The sequence below is a fragment of the Cyprinus carpio genome, chromosome B8 (assembly GCF_018340385.1).
Source record: "Cyprinus carpio isolate SPL01 chromosome B8, ASM1834038v1, whole genome shotgun sequence".
Classification (NCBI taxonomy): Eukaryota; Metazoa; Chordata; class Actinopteri; order Cypriniformes; family Cyprinidae; genus Cyprinus; species Cyprinus carpio.
In genome coordinates this window covers 3,622,008-3,647,102 of record NC_056604.1, presented here as the reverse complement: position 1 = coordinate 3,647,102, position 25,095 = coordinate 3,622,008, and the positions used below count along the sequence as shown (strand labels likewise).

General features: G+C 36.9%; 2 protein-coding genes across 14 annotated transcripts in view; one reads left to right on the top strand and one right to left on the bottom strand.

Moving 5' to 3' along the window:
• Window positions 1–19,718, top strand: part of LOC109072209 (myotubularin-related protein 3-like) — a 32,370-nt gene extending 12,652 nt beyond the window's left edge. For 2 of the 5 annotated variants that reach the window (XM_042729249.1, XM_042729250.1), the window contains exons 6-22: window positions 2,022–2,042; window positions 2,498–2,580; window positions 3,328–3,479; window positions 3,723–3,819; window positions 3,976–4,089; window positions 4,838–5,040; window positions 5,143–5,274; window positions 5,358–5,469; window positions 7,931–8,126; window positions 9,760–9,945; window positions 10,033–10,203; window positions 11,630–11,775; window positions 12,071–13,436; window positions 13,716–13,826; window positions 14,687–14,775; window positions 15,602–15,628; window positions 17,981–19,718. In XM_042729249.1, coding sequence (XP_042585183.1) covers window positions 2,022–2,042; window positions 2,498–2,580; window positions 3,328–3,479; window positions 3,723–3,819; window positions 3,976–4,089; window positions 4,838–5,040; window positions 5,143–5,274; window positions 5,358–5,469; window positions 7,931–8,126; window positions 9,760–9,945; window positions 10,033–10,203; window positions 11,630–11,775; window positions 12,071–13,436; window positions 13,716–13,826; window positions 14,687–14,775; window positions 15,602–15,628; window positions 17,981–18,152 — 3,378 coding nt within the window. In that variant the 3' untranslated portion in view covers window positions 18,153–19,718. The remainder of the gene's footprint in view (window positions 1–2,021; window positions 2,043–2,497; window positions 2,581–3,327; window positions 3,480–3,722; window positions 3,820–3,975; window positions 4,090–4,837; window positions 5,041–5,142; window positions 5,275–5,357; window positions 5,470–7,930; window positions 8,127–9,759; window positions 9,946–10,032; window positions 10,204–11,629; window positions 11,776–12,070; window positions 13,437–13,715; window positions 13,827–14,686; window positions 14,776–15,601; window positions 15,629–17,980) is intronic. The other 3 variants (XM_042729251.1, XM_042729252.1, XM_042729253.1) reach the window with 3 other exon arrangements.
• A 1,354-nt stretch (window positions 19,719–21,072) lies between these two features.
• LOC109072217 (citron Rho-interacting kinase-like) overlaps window positions 21,073–25,095 on the bottom strand; it is a 51,979-nt gene continuing 47,956 nt past the window's right edge. For 3 of the 9 annotated variants that reach the window (XM_042729243.1, XM_042729239.1, XM_042729244.1), the window contains one exon: window positions 21,073–23,929. In XM_042729243.1, coding sequence (XP_042585177.1) covers window positions 23,569–23,929 — 361 coding nt within the window. In that variant the 3' untranslated portion in view covers window positions 21,073–23,568. Of the gene's footprint in view, window positions 23,964–25,095 lie in introns of all 9 variants that reach the window. The other 6 variants (XM_042729248.1, XM_042729242.1, XM_042729246.1 and 3 more) reach the window with 4 other exon arrangements.

Sequence of the window (25,095 nt, the reverse complement as noted above, 5' to 3'; positions counted from 1 at the left end):
ACTTTCAGCAGCTCAGAGTGGCTTGGTTCAAAGTAAATTCTGCTCCACACAAACATGCACTTGAAAACAATACACATGCAACCATCTTCCCAAATATGTCAATCATCCATCTGTTGTTGACAAAAGCAAAACTTAAGGTCTTCCTGCAGTTTTCCTCCAAAATAAAAGCTCTATGGTTTAATGATTGAAAGCAAAAAAAAAAAAATTACAACAACCAAGAGTAGTATCATCGTAATTTTACTGTTTTTCTCTAAATTATTATTACTATTAGTAAAATTATATTTTACTGTACAGTAATATCATTGCAATTATAATATTTTGTTTTATTTTTTATAATTGAATAAAAACATGTTTAATAATTATAATTAATTAACAATATGTAATTATATCGCAATATATAATTGTATACAATATATATCGTATAATATATAGTATATGATATATAATCATCTTTATGTTTATTATGTTTAATACAATAATAATAATAATTATTATTATTATTATTATTAGAGTAATTGAATAGGTTGCATGATTAATGAAATAATTAATACATTAATAATAATTATTATTATTATTATTAGGGATGCACCGAAATGAACATTCTTGTCTGAAGCCGAACAAAATAAAACACTGGGCCAAACGTGGTTTTTCGCATTTTTTTCCCCATATATTTTGCCAGCTTTTTCAGCATTGCATAAATTAAATTCCCAAATTTTGCTTTTTACTGTTTACTGACCCCCCTTCTTGAATCAGGCATGTATTTTTTACTGTGCAAATTAATGCAGTCTTGCTGAACAGAAGAGAATTCTTTTATAACAGAAAATATTTCAGATCCCACAGAGACAAATCTATTACAAATTTAATCACTATGTGAGAATGTTTTAAATGTATTAATATAGCTGTTGTAATTATTATTATCATTATTATTGTCCTACTTTTTTATTATTTACAGAACAACAGTAAAATTAAAATACAAATTTTTATGAATGTTGATGGAGCTTTTATTTTGTCGGAAACCCACAGGAAGACCTCAGTGCTTCTTTTTGTTGACAGCAGCAGATTTATAAAAGATTCTCATTAAGAATTCGGGAAGATGTTTGTTGCACGTATCACTTATTCACACTTATCACAAATTCATAAAAATGTTACTGAGCAACTGAGCAACACTGCGCTTTGGACTTTGAACTCTGGCGTCGTGAGTTCATGCAGTGCTGTTTGAATACATGCAAATCATGCGTGTATTAGAAAACATAACATTCTGCTTATTTGCCTTTTTGCCATTCTGTTTATTTACTAATTGTTTAAGGCCATTTCATGATTTCAGTTATCATACAGTAACCAGCAACAAACACCCTTCCTCTTCTCATTGAAGACATGAGATGCAGTTCTAAACAGTCTCTAGCTGTCTGTGCTTGTAACGATTTTTGCGTCTTTCTCTGACACTTTTTAAATGCTATTGATATGCATTAGCATTAGTGCGCGCCTTTGTTTGATCGCGTCAAGTCATTGTTTGGTACAATTTATTCGGTCTCTTCAGTTATTATTTTTTTGCTATTTGCAGCCAAATAATTTTGGTTGCCGAACATTCAGTGCATCCCTAATTATTATGTTTTTGGTCATATTGAATAATGTCCGGGCACTATTAAAATAGATTAAGATGTAAAAAAAAAAAAAAAAAAAAAGATGACATAAGACACCTCCTTCCCTTTTTCTTTTTGTCATGTTTCTGAATTTGATTCAAAGCACTGATGAGTAGTGATGGTGCTCTAAAGGGGTTAAATTTAAAGATAAAGATAAAATATTAAAGCTTCTATCTCTAATAGGTATCAGTTATTATGACACGAGCGTGATTTAGTGTTCTCTGACCCTTCAGCAAGCACCCAGGAATGTTTGAGCGTGGTCAGATTAGTCTGGTGGAATTAAACCACGGCCCAGGAATGTGTGTATCACAGAGGAGCCAAAAGCCACATTGTACACGTCCACCTCGTGATTCTGTCTTCCCTCTTTTTCTCTGTGAACAGAATTGTTCGTGTGAGGTGTCAGTAAGTAACCACAGAACGGTCTTGTCTGTCTGCATGATCTTGCGAGTTGTGAGAGCCGTGGGTCAGATGTGACTTGCATGCGGTCAGTGTCTGATCACGTGCAAGTTCCGGAGCTTGAAGGGGAACTGCGTTTCAAGTCGCACAGTTGCAGTGGTGTCTGTACACACAAACACACACACTTGATTGAAGCTGATCGGCATGCCACTTGAGCTGCAGAACAAAGAATGAGTTTGTCTGAAATAATCTGCAGACGCTAATCACTAACCGTGTTTGTAAACTCTAAGCCCATGTCTAAACTTTCAGTGTGATTGATTCAGCAGGTTGATTTAATGATTAGCATCAGTTGGGTTAATGTTGACTTCCGTTTAGATGCTCTGTTTGGTGTGCTGAGACTCACAGTGCCAATAATGAAAAATAATTTCTGTATGACTAATCTGTCTTGCTCTCTTTCTCAGGTTCCCCTACAGCTGATAGAAAGTGTAGAATGTCGGGACATGTTCCAAATGCACATCACCTGCAAAGACTGCAAAGTCATCAGGTGCGTGTCTGTCTGTCTGTCTGTCTGTCTCTCTCTCTGTCTGTGAGTCTATCGTCTGTCTGTCCATAATCTGTCTGTCTTTCTGTCTATCTATCTATCTATCTATCTATCTATCTATCTATCTATCTATCTATCTATCTATCTATCTATCTATCTATCTATCTATCTATCTATCTATCTGTCTGTCTTCTGTCGTCTGTCTGTCTTTCTCTGTCTATCATCTGTCTGTCTTTCTGTCTGTCTTTCTGTCTGTCTTTCTGTCTGTCTATCTATCTATCTATCTGTCTGTCTGTCTGTCTGTCTGTCTGTCTGTCTATCATCTGTCTTTCTGTCTATCTATCTATCTGTCTGTCTGTCTATCATCTGTCTGTCTGTCTATCATCTGTCTGTCTTTCTGTCTGTCTGTCTGTCTGTCTGTCTGTCTGTCTATCTATCCTATCTATCTATCTATCTATCTATCTATCTATCTATCTATCTATCTATCTATCTATCTATCCATCTATCTATCTATCTATCCATCTATCCATCTGTCGTCTGTCTGTCTGTCGTTCTGTCATTCTGTCTATCTAAAAATGCATAGTGTTATTTTTTAAGCATACTGACAGTTGACTTAATTGAAAATTTAAACACATTTTTAAAGCCATTTCATACAAAAATGCAGGTCAACCCAAGTCTGTCTGTGTCTGATGTTCTCTTTCATTTTATGTCAGTGCGTCTTTCTGATGCAGTAGATGTGTGTTTTGACAGGTGTCAGTTTTCCACGTTTGAGCAGTGTCAGGAGTGGCTGAAGAGGCTGAACGCTGCAGTCCGTCCCCCGTCCCAGATAGAGGAGCTCTTTTCCTTCGCCTTCCACGCGTGGTGCGTGGAGAAGGAGCAGCACGGGGATCTGTGTAGGCCAGGTACTGTCTGACCTTCTCAAACCTTGTCTGCATGCTTGAGGCTGAAATCAGATGTCTCACAAATAGTTTTATCTCTGTATTTCCTGCTAGTCTTGCAGCTTTACTACCTAAAGAGTCCGCAGACAAGATACTCTTGTATATCTTTACAGAGAACCACACAAAATTTGTCCAACTAGTTCTTCTTTGGAAATCGTCTTCCTCTTTACCTTCAGGATTCATCTTTCACTCGCCTCTCTCGTTTAGGTGATCACGTGCTGTCACGTTTCCATAACGAGGTGGAGAGGATGGGCTTTGACACGCAGAACGCCTGGAGAGTGTCTGAGATCAACAATAAGTACAAGTGAGTGTTTCTCTCTCAAACACAAGCAGATCTAAACTGCTCTGGACATTCAGTCCTGTCCTGCTGCGCTCGGCGGGTCTGTTCAGGATTAGATGACTTGGATGACAGGCATCAGTCAGTCCGATCACACTGCCCTCTGCTTGACCCCTGGCACAGGTTGTGCTCCAGCTACCCTCAGCTGCTGCTGGTGCCAGCCTGGATTACTGATAAGGAGCTGGAGAATGTGGCGGCCTTCCGCTCCTGGAAGAGGATTCCGGCCGTGGTTTACAGGTCAGTCAGCTAAATCTGTTCATAAAATACATGGAGAATCCAAAACTTAGCGAGTTGGCACCTTAGGCATCTTTTTAGGGATTCAGTGTTTTTGTCTTTTTAAAAAATAGTTTTAGTAATTTAAGTACTTAAAATTTCAGTTATTTACCAATGAAACATTTTCTAATATTTTTTTATATTTCTATTTCTATCCATCCGTCATCCACCCATCTATCGTTCTGTTGTTCTATCGTTCTATCATTCTGTCGATCAATCTTTTATTCTGTCATTCTGTGTTTCTTTCATTCTGTCTTTTATGCTGTTCTGTCTTCCGTTATGCCATTCTATCTATCATTCTGTGTATGGCTACACAATCATAATAGTTAAATTGTTAATCACAATTGCTCAAAAATACAATCATAATTATTATTAATATCGATTATTGTCATTTTTATCTTTTTTTATCTTTTAGATAAGCACAAATAAAGATCTTCGTTATGTGTTTTTTCTTTTGTTGTTGTTGTTTAATAGTTCAGTAATTTTGGTAACTTTTTTAGTTAGTTTTTTATTATTTCTATATTTATCTTTTATTTAAGCTTTTTCAAATAATGAATTGTTTTATAGTTTAATTGTATTTATATTTTTATATTCATGTTTTATTTAATCTTTATTTCAATTAATGAAAACAATTTTGCTAGTTTTAGTTTTAAAACAAAGCTGCCCTTTACTGTTAGATTAATAGTCCAGATCTTTAACCGCTCTTTCCCAGGCACCAGAGCACAGGGGCAGTGATCGCTCGCTGTGGTCAGCCAGAGGTCAGCTGGTGGGGCTGGAGGAACGCAGATGATGAGCACCTGGTGCAGTCCATCGCCAGAGCCTGTGCTGTGGACAGCAGCTCCTGTAAAGGCGTCTCCAACGGCTCCTTCTCCCGCGAATACACTAACGGAGCCGATCTCTCAGATGTGGACTTCGGTCAGTACCTCTTGTCCCTTAAAAATGTTGCCTGAATTCTTAATTTACTGATTATTGTCACATAATATGGCTTGATTTATACCCACATGTCTTTATCTATAGACTCGTCTATGACTAACAGCTCAGAAGTGGAGACACTGGCCATCCAACCTCGAAAGCTTCTGATCCTGGACGCTAGGTCATACGCTGCTGCCGTAGCCAACAGAGCAAAAGGAGGAGGGTGTGAATGCCCAGGTACTCTCTCAAAGGTGCCCCTTCAGCAATCACAATAAAACCAGACGCCCCACCTAATAATGATATGTTGTTCTCCCTCGTAGAGTACTACCCGAACTGTGAGGTGGTGTTTATGGGTATGGCCAACATCCATTCCATCCGCAAGAGTTTCCAGTCTCTGCGCTTCCTCTGCACACAAATGCCTGATCCAGCCAAGTAAGTCTTCCAGCAAACATCTGCTGCGGTTGCAGTCGGTCCCTTTGTTTATTGTTGTATTTCACCCTTTTAGGGACCTTTTTTCCCCATTTTTTTCCTTTAATACAGCTGTCAAGCTGTTCAAATGTATTGTTAGTAATTGTAGGTATATATAGGTATGTGTAGGTATATGTAGATATATTATAGGTATTCGACTCAAAATGCAAGGCAAAGTAAAAAATTCATTCTTAATCTGTGTCTTACTTTTTCAGTCTTTCTACTTCATCATTTCAAGCTAAATTCAATATTTTACATGCCATTTCTTTGTATTTATTTGCAAAATTTTCTAGCAATTTCTAAATGAAAATCATTTCAAGTTAAATCCCACACTAATATTTTTCAGTGTACTATGAGCTCTGAGGTTTTATGACATGAGTTTTCCAATATCTGTGTTTCATGTGACATCATAAACCTGCAACTAACTGGCATTAGCTTATATGACTAACTAATAATGTAGTCAGTATCAGTGTTGTTATTGTTTACTAAAATAATTAACAGTTGCTTTCGGTAATTGAATTGAAAACTGAAATTAAATATGAATATTAGATGAAAAACTTAAAAGTAATTTTTTTTTTTTTTTTGAAATTTTGGTTTGGAAATAAATAGAAATAAAGTAAGTCTAAGAAATAAAACCAAAATAAAAATATAGCATATATATATATATATATATATATATATATATATATATATATATATATATATATATATATATATATATATTTTTTTTTTCTTTTTTTTTTTTTATATATATATAGATATATATAATATAGCATATATATATATATATATATATATATATATATATATATATATATATATATATATATAAATATAAATATATATATATATATATATATATATATTATATATATATATATATATATATATATATATATATATATATATAAAACACAACATTACTTTAAAACAACTAACCTTAAAACTCAACACAATGCTTCTTTGCTTTGAATCAAATTTTGAATCAAAGATTTTTTTGGATCAAATATTGGCTTCAAGGCTGTAACCCAGACAGGAAGTAGACAGTTACTGTTGAATTCTTTACCTGTTGATCAAAAACTTCATTTGAATGACTATCAGTTCCTGCTGTACATGAATGATTGAAGTCCATTCATTATTTGTGCTCATCTCAAACTCTTCCAAGCACTTGCTTTAGTTCCTTCATGAGCTCGGCTTTTTTATTTTTCCGTCTATTGTTCTTTTCCTGGCGTCTGCCTGTGATTTCCAGCACTGGCTCGTATTTGCTTCCTTTTCCATCCTTGCTGTTTTCCACTCATCTATTTGTTGTAAAGTCAAGTCTTCTAAGTGACTCTCTTTGGGTTTCTTTCACTCTCTCGCTCTCTTTTTAGTAAGCATGATAAATTCTGGCCAAGAGCTGCGTTTCTAGGCAACAGACATGAATTGTTCAGAGGGAAAAAATGTAATTCTCTCCATTGAATATTCTGATTGTAAATGTCTCTCTACATGAGGTAGTCATATTCATACAAAGGTGAATTTCCTTTTAAACACGATTCTGATTCATGTTTCTCTTGGGAGAGATCATTTGAATGTCTCCTCTGGTTACCTGCACTCCGTGTTTCCTGGCTGATGTCAGTTTGCATTGGCTGTTTTTGAACATGTTGGAAAACATTTATAATGAGTATTAAACACTCTTGTCAAACCATTTTCTTTAGCCCTTCTCACAGCTTTCCATTAAGATTTAAACTCAGTTTTCCTGATGCGCATAAAGCCGTTTTTGTTTCACTTACATTAGATATAATTGAAAACAGGATAGTATGCAGTTTTTTCAGTGTGCAGACATACTATAGGATATTTATTAAAACTAATCTGCAGAATTACACATTCAGTCATTGGACATTACAACCATGAGCTTATTTTTAATCTTTATTTTTAATGTTTGTGAAAAACATTAAATCTCTGAAGAGACTAAACATAAGGTATCTTATGCTCACCAAAGCTGTATTTTCTTTTATAAATTGCAGTAAAAACAAATATTATAAAATATTGTTATAATTTAAAATAACTGCTTTCTTTTTGAATATATTTTAAAATGTGATGCAAAGCTGATTTTTTTTCAGGCTTCAGTGCCAAATGATCCTTCAGAAATCATTCTAATATGCTGATTTGCTGCGCATTTCTGATTGTTATCAATGTTTAAAAAAAAAAATGTTTTCCTGCTTCATATTTCTTTTAGGAAACAGTTATTATTTATTATTTTTCAGAGTTCTTTGACTAATAGAAAGTTCAAAAGAATAGCATTTGTTTGATCGCTTTTAATGTATCTATGCTGAATAAAAATGATATGCATAATTATAAAAAGGATTGTTTTTATATAATATAACCATATTCACTGGAACATGCTTCAGATGTGGGTGTGTCATGGTGAGTTTTGTTGTGTCTGTAGCTGGCTGTCTGCTCTGGAGAGCACAAAGTGGCTGCAGCATCTGTCCCTCCTGCTCAAGGCGTCTCTCCTCGTCGTGAACGCCGTGGACCGCGACCACAGGCCCGTGCTGGTGCACTGCTCAGACGGCTGGGATCGCACCCCTCAGATAGTGGCGCTGGCCAAAGTCCTGCTGGACCCGTACTACCGCACCATTGAGGTGAGCGGAGACATAATGAATTCCCTCCGAATTATTACGAGAGGAATTCATAAGCTATATCACATGCTGGAAAAATCCACAAGGGCTTATTTAAAATCCTGTGGTTTGAAATGCTCACAAGGACATGTTTACATAGACAAAGACTTAGAGGAAATGTTAAAATATTTATAATGCTACCCAACCTTGGAGCACAACACACTTTGAATCACAAAAGTTGAACAATAGAGAGTCACTCTTCTTCTATAATAACCCTTTCTTTTTAATACACTCTCGGAAAAAAAGGTACAGAAGCTGCCACTGCAAGAAGATGCTTTCTAAAGGTACTAATATGCACCCTTAAGCGGAAAATAAGGTATAAAGATGACCCCAGTGACAGCTTGTGTTTCTTTTTTTTTGCTCAGAGTGTAGTGTATTATTTGGGTGACTTTTCATAGTCCGATATTTACTAGCAGCAGCTAGATTATTATTTTTTTTAAATCAAAGATAAACATTTTTTTTTTTCTTTAGTTTTTCTTTTCTGATTTTGCTTCATTTTAACCTGTTTCTCGCTATTAGTAGCAGTGTTGCACATCATAATAATAATAGTTCCGTACATTTTTAATGCCATAGAAGTCAGTGTTAGCATCCATTAATTTTAATTGTTGGAGACAACTGGTTAATTTTAAGCTTTTGCGCTATTTTCATTTTAAAATCTACATCGTGTTGATGTCACAATTTGTGACGTGGCAAAGAACTAGTATACATCGATGACACGTCGGTGTCTTTTAAATTATTCATGTGACTGCATGTTCTTATCCTACGAGAAGACACTTCTCTTAATTATTCACAACAGCACGTGTTGATTTGCTATGACAGACGCCCCAGACTGTGAGATCGTGTAAATTTACTGAGAGAAACGCTCATGGATCGAAGAAGAGTGTTTGTTTTTGCTTTGTAAGAAGAGTTCGGCACAAACATGATTCAGTCAGTGTATCCGTGACACAACCTGTCTGCAATCACTGCAGAATATGCCTTAAAAGCTATCAGAGGAGCAACAGCGCATTCATATAAATGTTCATTAAGTGCTAATGGCTGTGCATTTATTTGTGTTTTTAACTCGATGGGAGCGTTATGAAACTGTCTAAAACCGAAGTTGTCAGTGTTGTCTGTCTTCCCCCTCCACGCCTCACTTTTTTAGCGTTTTTACAACTGTGGTGAGAACTAACCAGTGCTGAAATGGGGTTTCATGGCCCTTTAAATAAAAATTAACCTAAAATTAAAATGAGAAAATTAAAATATTAGGTAATCCAAAATGTAACTCTTATTTTATATAAATAATACTTAAATAACAGTGTTTTTTTTGTTTTTTTTTACTGAGCATGATGCCTAGAGACTTTCTTTTACAACTAACTAATAGCAAGCTGTCTGTATGGAAAAAGTAAATGGAAAACTGGACAGAAAAGCCACGGCTGATGTCCATCATGAATGTCGTTTTGGAGCTTGAACTCAGAAGATGAGTCCTCTTAAGGAGGCATTACTGTATTTTAAACATTTTTATAATTGTCTGATGTTGAATACATGTTGTGTTCTGGAGGTATTTTGTGTTTTTTTTTTTTGACATCATATAAAGAGAAAATCATCTTTCTACTGACAGGGTTTTCAGGTGCTGGTTGAGACCGAGTGGTTGGACTTCGGTCATAAGTTCGCAGACCGCTGTGGTCACGGAGAAAATGCGGAGGACTTGAACGAGAGATGTCCTGTCTTCCTGCAGTGGTTAGACTGTGTGCACCAGCTCCAGAGACAATTCCCATGTTCCTTTGAGTTCAACGAAGCCTTTCTGGTGGGTGCAAGTTAATATTAAACATGTTTCTTGTACTTTAAGTAGTTGTTGAACTAGCTCTGAGTTCTTTTGGTTTTGTGTGTTCAGGTGAAGCTAGCGCAGCACACGTACTCGTGTCTGTTCGGGACGTTCCTGTGCAACAGCGGGAAGGAGAGAGAGGACAGACACATCCAGGAAAGAACCTGCTCTGTTTGGTCTCTCCTCAGAGCCGCCAACCGCTCCTTCAGAAACATGCTGTACTCATCTCATTCAGAGACCGTACGTCAGCTCCTCTCAGTCTGTCTTTTACTCATTCCTCTCTTACAATCATGTACTCACAAGAGGTTATATGAGGTTACAACTGATAGGAGGTTTTCGGTAGCTGATTCCAGTGTCCAAAGATTAGATTTTGATGATTATTATATATAAAAAGTTTCTTGCAGTGTGTGATTTTTTTTTTTTTTTTTTTTTATTCCATGTAGTTGCTCAATTAATATGATGTTTTCAAAACATGTGGCATCTGCATCATTACTCCAGTCTTCAGTGTCACATGATCCTTCAGAAATCAGTCTAAAATGCTGATTTTTAATTCCCCATTGCTAAATAAAAGTATTAATTTCTGATTAAAAAATAAATAATCTTACTGACACCCCAGACTTTTGTATGGTAGTGTATAATATAATTACAAAAGATAAACATTTATTTTATACAATGAAGTATAAATATGTTTAATAATCAATCAATCAAAAGAAGTACCATTATTTGGCATGCCCCGTTTTTCAGGCCACCGCTAGTCATGTCTGTAAAGCACCGATTCCATTCATTGCAACGTTTTCTTTTCCTAGCAGCCCTCGGCTGCCTTTGCCTTATAATCCATACGTCTGTTTTGTAATAGTTTCGTTTGACCCTTGTGTAGTGAGTAAACATGAAGAGAGGCGTTTACTGGCTTCAAAACTCATGCTTGCATTCCTCTCTAATACTCCAGAGACCTGGAGCTGCCCTGTTCTTTCATTTCCTGTCTCTTTAAGCTAGTTCACACCACCCCAACAGAAAGTTTTTTTTTTTTTTGGTTTACTGTGTTGACCCTGTTGGTGGATAGTGTTATTTTAAGATCATTAATATACTTTGTATGATTTATTCATATTTTGAATTTAGTTTTTACTTTCAAATCCATTTTCATTTAATTTTAGTTGTATTTTTTTATTGGTTTTTTTTTTTTTTTAGAATTTTTTTTTTACTTTCTAATTTTTATTTCAGTTTTAGTTGTTTTTTAATTTTTTTTTAGTTTTATTAGTTAAATAATCTTTAGTATTTTTATTAGTCATTTTTACTTTTTGTACTTTTTTTATTTTTTATTTTTTAAAGTAATATTGGCAGGTCTGTGTGAAAATGATGACTACCAACGTCTGTGTAAATAGCCTCTATTTTTTATTTTATTTTTAGTTTTTATACCTCAAAACTTTCTTTGATTTGCAGTTGATAAAACATCCTGTCTTGGTCTGTGCTGTTTCTTTTTTATTTCTGCTTTGACTGGATCAACTGAATTGAAAACCTCTCAGGAACATGACTGAGTCAAAATCCTAGGAAAGAAAGTCTTATACAGTATCTGTTTCTTTGTATCACCTGGGCATTTTGTTGTGAGATTAAGTCATTTTTAAGCAATATCAATCATCTAATTATATTCTATCTCTGCTGTCTGTACTAGGTGCTTCATCCTGTGTGTCACGTACGCAATCTCATGTTGTGGACAGCAGTTTACCTACCCAGCTCTTCACCCACAACCCCTTCAGATGACTCCTGTGCCGCCTACCCAGCACCTGGTGCCAACCCTGAGGACCAGCCCCTCGGCAGGTAATTGGTCAATGCAAAATAGCTCTCTGTTTGTGTGTATTAATCTGACATACTTCACTTTAAGTCTGGAATACACTACACGCAGTTGCCCTCTTTTGCAAAGAGTTGCTTGTTTGCTGTGTTCAGAACAAAGACTGGTAGTGTATAAATTTTAAAAGCTGTATATTGTATTCCAGCCATTACAGAAGTAACATGAAGTGTAAATGGAGTTTCATATTGACCTGAACATTTTTAAGGCATTTAGTCTTCAGAAATTAAGTCAAGAGCTTGGTTCCATCTTGTATTGTGCCCACAGGCGTCCTAAAACCCGCTCGTTCGATAACCTGCCCAGCGCTTGTGAAGTCGGAAACCCGCTGACCTCCAATCGACGTTCCAGCGACCCCAGTTTGAATGAGAAATGGCAGGACCATCGCAGGTCTCTGGAGATCAACATCGGGACAGGAGCTGATGGTGTTGCATCTCCAGACTCAGATGAGAGGGTCAACGGACAAACCGTGGTGGGGCTAATGGGAACATTGCCCAATGGGGGCACAGAGAATGGGGAGGGGCTCGGGGATGTCAGGCTGCCAGTGATGGAAGGCGTCGGCGAGGCAGAGCTGATAGTTGGTGTGGCTGTGGGCCAAATGGAGAACATTCTTCAGGAAGCTACAAAAGACGATTCGCCACCAGATAGCCACAGAGACACAAAGGCAGACCACACTAACAAAACCTCCGCTCTAAACGGACAGAGTGATGATGTTGCACGTTCAGAAGAGGGCAGTGTTGAGGCACAACTAACTGCTGATGCTCAGGAGAGCAAAGCTAAAAGCCTCGGAGATGCAAATCTCAATAGACATTTTTCAGAAGACGGTAGTTCTGAAGCATCTTCTGCTCTCAGCCAGGAAAACTCGGGAAGCCAAGACTTAGAAGAAGTAGTCGAGAAACTTGCGATACAAGAAAACAATCCTTCTCGTAATACAAATAATATCCCTCCCAGTGGCCTCAGGACTGTGAGTAACGGCCATGGGCGAGAAACCGTTGAGCAGGAGAAACGTCTTTCTCTTTTGGAGAGCTCCACAGAGACGCTTACGGAGGACTTGGGCGTTCGGCCTGAGAGTCTGGGACCTTTAACCATTCCACCTCCTCTTAAAACCCTTGCCGAATCATCGTGCCTCAAACAGGGTCTCCGTGCCTCAACCGACCCCAGGACTTTAAACAACACCCCCAAACACCCGTCTCTCAGTGCCTTTCCTCCCTCCACTGACCTCCTCCACCCGGTGTGCAACGGAGACTCCCCCGACCCCGAGCCCTCCACGCCGCAATGGGCGGCGCGCACAAACGGGGAACGGGCCACGCTCAGCCGTCAGGTGTCGCTCGCCAGCTGCGGCTCGCTGACCCTCCACACACGGGGCGCCTGCTCCCACCATCGCTGCCTGCACTTGGGGTTTCTGGGCCGGCCGAGCTTCAGCCCCCCAGAACCCCCTTCGTCCCGGAGCCATCTGGACGATGACGGGTTGACCCTGCACACGGACGCAGTGCAGCAGCGGCTGCGGCAGATCGAGGCCGGTCACCAGCTGGAGGTGGAAGCTCTGAAGAGGCAGGTACAGGAGCTCTGGAGCCGTCTGGAGAGCCACCAGGCCGCCGGGATCCTGCGACTCAACGGAGACATGGGTGATGAAGTGGTGAGCAGTACACATTCGGTGTTGTTTTCGCTCATATGACTTGGGTTCGTGTTTTTTTGCAATTACAGAGATAATTTATAATAATAATAATAACAAAAATAACAGAATAAATACAAAACAGAAAAATACAGAGGAAGGGATATCACAGACATTATACATGGAATATATAATATGTATATAGAATATATAAAAAAATCACAGAATACATAGCATTCTATACATATACAAAGGCATGTTTGATGGTTCATCTTAACAGACTTTTTCTCATCTTTCTGTCAGACCTCAATCGCAGACTCCGACTTCAACCTGGAGCCCAACTGTCTGTCCCGCTGCAGCACTGAGCTCTTCTCTGAGGCCAGCTGGGAGCAGGTGGACAAGCAGGACACTGAGGTACACGCTGTTATTATGATAGAAAGACTTGTTATGATATATAGAGACAGAATGCAAGGTACACAATCACTCAGAAGTTTGGGGCCGGTACGATTTTTAAAATATTTTCTACTTATGCCCACCAAGGCTGCATTTATTTGATTACGAATACAGTAAATCAGTAATATTGTGAAATATTATTACAGTTTCAGAAATGGTTTTATATTTGAATATATTTTAAAATGTAATTTATTCCTGTGATCAAAGCTGAATTTTCAGCATCATTACTCCAGTCTTCAGTGTCACATGATCTTCAGAAATCATTCTAATATGCTGATTTCTGATTATCATCATCAATGTTTAAAACCGTTGTGCTGCTTCATATTTTTGTGGAAACCGTGATGCATTTTTTCAGCTATTTCTGAGTAGAAAGTTTAAAAGAACAGCATTTATTTTACATAGAAATATTTTGTAACATTATAAATGTCTTATCAATTTAATGCATTCTTTCTGAATAAAAGTATTAATTTATTTCTTTCAAAAAAAAAAGAAAACACATCTTTCGTAGTTTATGTGATTGTTTGGGAATTATAGTTAGATATTTCTTCTGATTTTAAAGAAAACGTGACATTAAATTTGACCATATTTCCTTAATAAAACCCTGCTGCTCTTATTGTGAGTGATTCCTCAGTGCATGCTAATCTAAATACATAGATTAAATAGTGTTTGTTTTCTTAATATTTTATCAAAATGTCATTGTTTCACTCAAAGAAGTCATCACACTGCTTTAAGTTCAATGCATTATGAATGGCATCTTATGTTGTCTTAAAGGTCTTTATGAGGTCTTTCATTGATTCTTTCTATGTTATTTATTGTATCAGGTGACCCGGTGGTACCCGGATCATCTGGCTGCTCAGTGCTACGGCTGTGAGAGAGGATTCTGGCTGGCCACTAGAAGACATCACTGCAGGTAAGGCAACATCACATACTGCCACACAAACACACACCTCTACAGTCTTCTCTCTCTTTTTCGGGTCAGATGCATTAGTGTTGACTCATTTTCTTGACGTCTCTGGAAAACCTCCTTTTTTTCCTTTTCTAAAATTCCTCTGCCTCCAGTCAGTCAGCAAACACAAACATTTTGGAGAAGAGTTTCATGGTTGAGTCCGAACTCATTCCAGCGGCAGTTGTAAACACAGCAGGTTAAACAAACCACCCAACTGTGAGGACTAGTGCAGACTGCCCAATGAGTAAACAGCTAAACGCTCTAGAGTCAACAGGTAGGACACACGCCACTGATGTGGGAACAGCAGAACTGAACTAAGATGAAATATGCTTTTCTGTTAAAGTTGTGCATAGTTGCAGTTTTTAGCAGCAGTGAGGGTCTACATAGGCGTCCTGAATGAGATGGAAGCTCACAAGGGACTGATTTGGGACGCTCCACCTTGGCAGCAACTTCATGCGACATGCACACCACACAAATAGTGAAGTGCATGATAGATTGCAAAAGAGTCTGACATTAGCATGTTGTAATACTGCTGGCATGATAGATTTAATAAACATAAATGCACACAAATAATTAAAACTCAACTACTGTAGATGGAACCGTTTATATGCATTATAATTTGCAGTCTTTTATATTTCTCTCAACTCTGTCTGCTGTTTTGTCCACCATGCATTCTGAGATAGTTTTTGGGCTGAAAACATCCTTAGAATTGAACCAGTGATGCCCTCTAATGCTGTCTAGTTAGAAATCTCGCTAGGTTTTAAAGTTGATTTTTCCTCCTGTACCACAGAGGCAAGGAGCGTGTGGAAGAGGTTTGGTGAGAATTGCCCTCTCTGTGTCCTTCTCATGCTCTTGTACGTCCCGTTAACCCTGCATCGCTTCAGAGTGACCTAACCCTCCTCTCCTCTCCTCCATCTCTTCACGGGCTTTCTCTGTTATCGTTTAAGGAGAGGAATGTTTCTTCAGCAGTGAATCAGGATATTAGAATGATTTCTGAAGGATCACGTGACACTGAAGACTGGAGGAATGATGCTGAAAATACAGCTTTGCATCACAGGAATAAATTACATTTTAAAATATATTAAAATAGAAAACAGTTATTTTAAATTGTAATAATATTTCATAGTGTTATTGTATTTTCGATCAAATAAATACAGCCTTGGTGAGCATCAAAAAAAAAAAAAGTTTCCTAAAAACCTTACTTAGAATAAAAAATATGATCTTTATTAGGACATCAGGAAAAAATAAAATGCGGCAAAAGTGTAAAATATGAACACATGAAGTCTCTTTAAAATGTTAGTCAGTGTTTCTTGGACCCAAACCGGTCATAATTCAGCTTTTCATAACCATTTTCCACACTCTCTCTGATCTTTTAGACCTTATTTTCCATATGTGAAAGACTTGTTATAATCAGTTAATCTCCTTGCATGTGAAATGAGTGAATACTGAGCAGGTTTGGTATGTAAATGAGGGTCATATGTTCATGTTCCTGACATCAGTAACTGTGATGATCTGTAAATACACATCCAGTATTTCTATGAGCTTCATAAGAGCCAGAAATTCAGTTTTCAGTGATATGGCTGAAATTGAGGTTATAGAGATTCATGTGTTTGATTTTCTGTAGAGTCTCTTTTCTCTCTGCATGTGTGTGTTGTGTGATGGTAATGTATGAAGGGCTGCATGTTTGTGTGTGTGTTCTATACAACACGCAGCGTGTGGCGCTGTCAGTGCACCTCTTCTCACTCGTTTGTGATTAATTAGATGTTTTCTTGCAGTAAATCTGCATGGGCTGTGTTTTGTCCAGACCTGAAGAAGCCCCTCCCACACTTAACATTAACACTGTTATTTCCTCTTCAGGACATGAAGAACTTGAGCTCTTTTGATATATGTTTTGTACAATGTTTCACGTAAAATGTGTGTAAATTAGAGTTGTCGGCAGATTAAAATAATAGTGATCAATTTTATCTTTTTTAGAATCATCATACTTAACATGAGATTACCAAGTAATAATAAAAATAACAATGAGAAGGAGTGTTTTATTTCTGATTATGGAATTAAAGTATAATAAATATGAATGTATACATGACAAATATTATTATTATTATTATTATTATGATTATTTTTCATTTTAAAATGTAGTTCAGTCAGTGTTACTGTATTAAGATGCATTAAGATTTTGTTATAAAAGAACTTTTTTTTTCATTTTAAAATGCATTCATTATTATAAAATAAAAGTACTAATTATTATTATCATTGTTTTTTTAATTTCAAAATGCATTCAGTTTTAATGAATTCATGTCTTATTTTGTATTATTATTAAATAAAAATGTAAATAATTGTTTTTTTCAAAATGTAATGCTTTCTTTTAATGCAATTAAAACATGTAATGTTGTATGTTATTTATTGCTATTATTAAATGAAAAATATTATTATTATTCATAATAATAAATTAAATAATAATAATTAAAAAAATTGAATTTAATGCATTCGGTTTTAGTGAATTTAGGAATTGTTATTCTGTTATTATGAAAATAATATGAAAATATAGTCATATGAATTATTGTTTTAATAATGCATATAATTTATTATTATTATATAACTTATTATTAAATGAGTGCAATCAAACGATTAATCGCATCCAAAATAAAAGTTTTTGTTTACATAATATATGAGTGTGTAGTGCGTATATTTATTATGTATATATAAATACAAATACATGCATGTATATATTTAAGAAAAATGTTACGTTTATATATGAATATAAATATATACGTAAATATTTTCTAAATCTATTCTGTATGTGTGTCTTTATATATACATAATAATATACACAGTACACACACATTATGTAAACAAAAACTTTTATTTTGGATGCGATTAATCATTTGACAGCAGTAATATAGGGGAATATGTAGGGGTTATAACTATTTTTGTTCTCCCCAGTTTCGAAATGAAGTGCATTCAGTTTTTAACCATTCAGAGTCTTTCTTCAGGAAATAAATGTTGTTGTTGTTGTTGTTGTTTTAAAATATATAATGTATTCTAGGCTTCCCTAGTTTAAATTCTAAGAGTTCTTTATAAAGGCACTAATTCTATTCTTTCTTTTTTCCTTTCTAAACTCTTTCCCTGACTTCCTCCTCTTCCTCCTCTCCTGTCCTGACCTCTGCAGGAATTGTGGGAATGTGTTCTGTGCCAGCTGTTGCGATCAGAAGATCCCGGTGCCAAGCCAGCAGTTGTTTGAGCCCAGTCGCGTGTGCAAGTCGTGTTTCAGCAGCCTGCAGCCTCCCGCGCCGCCCCTGAGCATCGAGCTGGACAAACCCATCACCGCCAGCTCCAACTGATCCCAGACGAGACGCTCCAGAGACTGTTGTGTGGAGCCGAAGATGCTTCTTTCCCACCCGAAAGGGAATCATGTATATATGGAACGATGAGGAGAGGAGGCGTAGCACTTTCAGAAGAGACAGTGTGCGATTGAGAGATCGTCTTTATTTGCGATGAAACTTGTCCTGTACCTGCTGCATAGAGGGAAGCTTTTCTCCAGTGGACGGTGCGCATAATTAGGATTTCTTCCCTCGTCATCTCACAAAGATAGATTATCAGTGGCGTTCCTGAGAAAGGTGCTGCTGGGACGAGACCGCAAGATCCTAGCTTTGTTTTTGGGTTCTCATCTCCTTCGCGGGCTTTTCGCTTTCGTTTTGAGGTGATTCTGACTCTCGAGCGCATCCAGTTTCCCTGTTAATTCCAGACTCTTGTTAGTTTCTTTCTCAGATTGAAAGCATTCTCCCTCTGGCTAATGTTGACTGTGTAGTGACGGGCCGCTAGATGGCGCTCTTGTTTTTCTGCTCTGCTGTGTGGACGTTGGCTGACGTTCTCACTAGTGCATCTTTTTGTAACATAAATGCGAGACAAATGAGATAATATATTAGAATGAGACATATAGCATTCAAGATGAGAAATTGTATAGAATTCTTAAATAGTGGCTCACTAAATTAGTCACCAAATATAAGTTGTGTTGTTTTTCCCCAGTTGTAGCCATTTGGGTTTTTTCTTTGTAATGTATTTCTTATGTTTCTCCCAGCGACGCTGAACAGATGAACAGAGATGTTGTATGTGGAGAGGGATGTTGTATGTGGGATGCTGCAGTAGGGCCCCTTTTGTTTTGTTTTTCCTCCCAACACTTATTTATTATCAGGTTTATTTCGTTTGAATCGTATGTTCAATCCTGACGATTGCTACACCACAGGATAATCAGTGTTGATGGGTTTGAGCCGCGTTTGCACTGAAGATGAAGCCCCTTCCTCACACACACAACGCACAAATCACAATCAATTTTTTGTTTTGCTTCCAATTTTATTGGCTTTTTGGAGGTTCATCCAGACAATTCCTTCAATCAGGAGTTCACCTGATAACACATTTAATATTTACTCACCCCCTTATGTTGTTTTTTTTCCTCTCAAAAGAAGGATTTTGGAGTCTCTTTATGATGCTCTTTTCCATATAATGACAGTAAGTGTGTCTTTTTTGGAGCTTGATGGATGTGATGGCTATGAAAAAGAGCGCCATAAATCTTCAAAACTCCTGTAAATGGCAAAAAGGTGAGTAAATAATAAGCGTTTTAATTTTTTGCGGTGAATTATAACCTTGTCGCCGTTCTCGCCAGTGACGTGAGGGTTCAGAGCCGTGATGATGGGCGTTAATACCTAAAGCTTGTGACATCTGCTCCTCTCTGTAGAGTGTTTCGAGTGTCTGCGGCGGGACGGCTTTTGCATTAACGCCAATCCATGAATGTGAATTTTTTTCCAGAAAGAGTAAATTCCATGGGTTTATATTTTGCACAATGGTAATCATCAGAAATACACTGTCGCAGATTTCTGTAAGAATAAAACAAAGTGGAATTCCAACCTGAAGTGAATGCTGGACTCGTTTCACTGATCTATGACATGAATTATCAGACTGTTTGAAATCTCACCCACCTTTGATTTACAATATTTACTTACTATACCCCTGAGATTTTTTTATTTATATTTTCAGTACTTTAACACATTCACATGTTAAAGCTTCACTGCAGGTAAACACAAAAAATACTGAATCTCTTTTTACTAGTTTTATGTACCGTTTTTGTTAATTGTTTTTAAATATTGCATTTTATTTATATACAACATTTATTTGTATTGCTTTTTAGTTGAAAATTATATTTTGTTACTTTATGATTTAATTAGCTTTTCATGAACTTCCTCACAAATCCAGTTTGGGAAGCCCTGATTTATGCAACGCTGTTAAGCTGGAAACATGATAATTCCTCTGGCTCCGTTGAAGCTATTGATAAAGTCTTCTTTCTCAAAATAGGCAGACTGGAAAACCTGAAGACTTAAACATGAACTTCCAATAAACAATATTTACAATAATGAACCAGCGATTATGATTCTATTCAGCAGTTTAGAGTTGAATGAACAAAAATCACTAGTACAGTAAATAAAAATTAAATCACTTTAGCGTTCAACATTATCAATGATAAGCATCCTCAAATTATTTAATGCATGCAAAGTTTTGTGAACAATGTTACTCAATTTGTTAATTTGTGCAGGCGTTTGCCATGTCTTGGTAATTTAGAGACAAAAAAAAGTCAGTCATGCATGATAAATTTGAATGAGCTTTTCTAACTTATAGCAAATGGTTTGGGTTATGAAAGGGGTTCTCATTTTAAATAAGTGAGAAATTAGACCAAAATGCAGTTTCTCAGAGTCAAATGTAGTGCATCAATGTCCCATTCTGTAGCATTACCTTAAGGTGCTGATAAAACCCATTTTCCTATTTACTCACATGCACAAATTCGTTCTAAAGAATTTCTCATGGAACGGTAAACATCAGCAAAATCAATCAAATGTATAAATAAAATTATAAATTATCACAAAATAAATTATAAACTATTAGAATTAAAAAAAAAATATTATTTTTTTTAAATTGTCAAAACATTATAGACTGAACCCACCTGCTTCTCCAGCACTGACGTCATTCCGTTGCACCGCTGGCCTTCACATCAGAAACCGGCTTTTATTTCATTATTAATTTCGTCTCTCATCTGCCAGATGTTTAGCCTTTCCAAACCTTTTGGATGCTCTTGCCGTTTGCTCTGCTCCGTTGTCAAGTCCCACGATCTTGCTCGGATGATGAATCGGTAATGAACGGAAGGAAGCGCGCGCTTGTGCTGATCACGTGCTCCAATTCTGACAGACCAAAAGAACGACTCGACGCCAGGGGAACTGAGTATGGCTCATACTTTAATAGTGTTTAATATAGCTTCATTTCTTTATACCAAAAGAAGGTTCAAGGTAAGCAGCCTTGTTAGTTGAAAAACATCGATTATCAATATTAAGGTAGTAGTACATGACGGGACGTCCCAAAACCAAGTCAGAATGTACTCATGCGTTTGCTTACAATTACCCATGAACTCAAAATGCTTCTGAGCTGTTTTCATATTCCACGAGGAACGACAGAAGATCGTCCACAGACCCTGAGGGCTACCGGACATTATTTCACGTCACAGCTGAACAGGACGTCCGTTAACGGAAAAGCAGCAGAAATTTCCAGAAGAGCCCCGCGGAACCGCTGCTGTGTGCGAGTGTGTCGACGAAAGCTTCGTTATTTCCGACAAAAATACGATAAGTTCACTTGAACATCACAAGGACACTTGTAGCGAGAACATGGCGTGTCTCTTTAAAAAGATTTACAAGCTCAGACTCTATTAGCATAAAAATATACAATGTGCAGTAGGTTCGATAATGTCAGTCAAATAGAGCTTAAAAAACTGGACAAACTGTCATTAAGAGCAGCCAAATTGACTGTTTACCACATTAGCATACAACATACATGGAGATAAAACCTTTTCTGTACTGTTCTATAGGAAACCCATTTCAACTGTCTATACAAACAGTTTAATAGCATAAAAAATAGACTTCGTAGCTTCATCAGTCAAGTTCCGTTTAGCTATAAAAATTTAAATCACCATATTTACAATGTGCTAATCACGTGAGTAAGTTGAAGGAATATTCTGAGTTCAGTATAAATGTACAGCATTTGTGGTGTGTTGTCAGTTACCACAGATCTTAACTTCAACTAAACAAAAAATGGTGGTTCAGGGAAAACACAATGGAAGTATATTTTTAATGTGAGATACAATTGCTTATTAACCTCATCAGTGCTGGTCAAGGTCAGTGAATTGATCATTTTCACACAGGGATACTACAATGTGCCTGTTTACATGAACAAAACAACACAACCTAAAGTAGTCCTGCCACTAAGTGGATGATTAAGACACTTTATAGTGCATATATATATATATATATATATATATATATATATATATATATATATAATATATATATATATATATATATATATATATTAAATGAAGAATTGGTTTGTTTTAGCATTATGCAGTTAACTTTTTTTATGAAAAATGAAAAAGAAAAATAGTGTTTTTAAAAAAAAAAAATGTCTGTAAAATTTAGAAAATCAGAATTTAGATTGAAATGAAACTCTAAAACTTGCTCTAAGTGCTGCTGAAGTGCGAAAAAACTCATTTTGAGAAAATGGCCAGTGTATTATAATTGAAATCTACTGATACTAATTATGGAAGGATATTCAGAGCAATTTTCAAAAGGAATTGCAAATTGTATATTCAATTGTGTTTTCCATGTGGATGCATAAATTGACACATAATCAAAATGCAAAATTCGCAAAATTTCAAATGAAAAAGCAAAGTCCATTTGCAACTGTATTTCCCATGTCTTACAAGTTATGAGCCTGTCATTTTTAAATAATATTAATTACCACATTTGCTTTTTCACTCTCTCTGCATCGTGCATGTAACCTGGCAACCTTGTGTAGGCTATTTACTGTATTCCAATAAATTAAAAAATTGTGTTTTAAAATGTCTCCTTATAATTACATTTGGATAATGTCACAATTTATGCATCCACATATGGAAAACGCAGTTGAAATCGCAATTTGCAATTCCTTTTGAAAATTGCCCTGAATACTAAAAGATAAAGTGTATAAATGGGTTTGCCTGTAGTGTCTTGCCTTAACCTCCTGTTTTACTTCCATTGTAAATGTCTTACTGTTACCCCAATTTTTACATTTTCTGCAGTAATGGCCGTTATGCCACAAAATGCTGTTGACAGGGCTTACCGTACTGAACCCGGGATATTCCTTCAAAGTCTTCCCCCCAAAAAATCGCAGTTGTTTTTCTTTACATTGGACCTTCATGAATGATTACAGCATGGACAGAGTTAACAACATCAGCACAATATCCCAGACTCTGGGGCTGCGAGTGAATAACATGGCTCTGTTCACGGTTACAGGCATGAGATGATATAGTTCAAAGTTTTTACGAAGCACCTGTTAAAAGGGCAAGTCCATCCACGCGGGAGGTGGACGATGGCTCTTACGTCATCCCTCCGGGACACTCTCAGACTGAAGACTGGTCCCAAACCTACACCACCACCAGGATAAAGAGGTCACTTCAACACTTCAACAGGCTGCCTGCCCTGTCTGACGCAGATCAGCTCAGAAACATCATTACTGCTGCAAAGGATGCCGATTTTAACGTCTTTTCCCAGAGACTTTTTTTTTAAAGGCTGGACATAAACTGAGCATCCTGTTTGAGGCCATAACTAGAAGGAATTTAACTACAAAGCAGCGGATGTTCATGCATTTGAGCATGCATGAACATCGTCAAACCTGATGTCTGTATCCCTAGAAGGATACACAGTTTGCGTGGCAGTGTCTCATGCGTACCTTGTTGACGGGGGTCAGCTGGGTGCGAACAGAGCTAGTGTGAAGGCGCGAACGCTCCCGGTCTCTCTCGCTGCCGCTGCTCTCGAAGCGCCCGGGCGATCTCTCCCTGCGGCTGTCTAGCACAGCCCGACCGGGCGATTTCTCGCGCTCCAGAGGCCGGGCCGGAGATTTGTCCCTCCGGAACTCTGTGCGGCCCTCGCGGTAGCGGTGAGGGGTGCTGGGCTCGCGGTGCAGCGGCCCCTCCTGGGCCCCCGGACCCGAGGCCAGGCGCTTGGAAATGTGCTCGTTGTAGGTGGGCGGCCCGCGCTTGTTTGGGCTGCTGTGAAGATTTGGGTAAATTCATGATGCTTTGACTGCACACAAGATGATTTATACGGTTTGTGAACATGAAGTATTGATGAAGCAATAAACAACTCAAGGTCATGTGGTGTGATTTTACCACGAGTAAGGGATGTTTTCTGCGAGAATACTGTGGTAAGATCACTAACAGCAGCAGCAGTATAACTATGGAAGCTTGTTTCCACCACAGAATAAAGGTGATTGCAGTTTTTTTTAAATCGGAATTTAAGTCTACATTTTGCAATTCTGAATTTATCTCACAATTCAGACTTTTTTTATTAGAATTTGGGGTTTGCATCTCGCAATTCGGACATTTGTTTTCTTGGAATTCTTAATTTGCATCTGACAATTCAGACTTTTTTGTCAATTTGAGTTTACATCTTGCAAATCTGACTTGTTTTCTCAGAATTCTGAGTTTACATTTGCCAATTCCTGCTTTTTTCTCCGAATGCTGTTTACATTTTGCAAATCTGATTTTTTTTTCCTCAGAAGTTTAGATTTCAGATTTCAAACTTTTTCCTTAGAATTCAGTTTACATCTCGCAATGCTGACTTCTTTCTTGGAATTATGAATTTACACCTCACAATTATGACTTCTTTCTTGGAATTGCATGCACATGCAGAATTCAGAGAAAAAAAGTCAGTAATGTGCCATGTAAACTCACAATATAAGCAAGATATAAGCTTACAATTCTGAGACGATTTCTGAATTGTGAGATATAAGTCGCCTTTTAAAGTTTTTTATATTTCTATTCTTTGGCAAAAATAAGGTTCCATAGATAGCAGACATCAAATAATTACATTAACTATTTCCTGTGATTAGAAACAGAACAAAAAACTAGACTTTTTGCAGAAAATAAAAGAAAATTGTTGCAACAATTGTTGTAAATGTTACTAAGAGCATTATTATTTTGTTCCTACAAGTTTTAATTCAAAGCACATAGCAGATTTATTAAAACAAACTAAAATTCAAATTAAAACTAAAATATTAAAAATTAAAGCTATTTAAAAAACCTTAATGAATACTATAATACTATAGAAATAATATGTAAATAACTGTCCACAATTGACTGTAGTGTTGTGACTGTAAGATGTGTTTCTGGCTCTCTGTTTTCTGTGCCAAACAAACTAAAATTTAGGGCTGCCC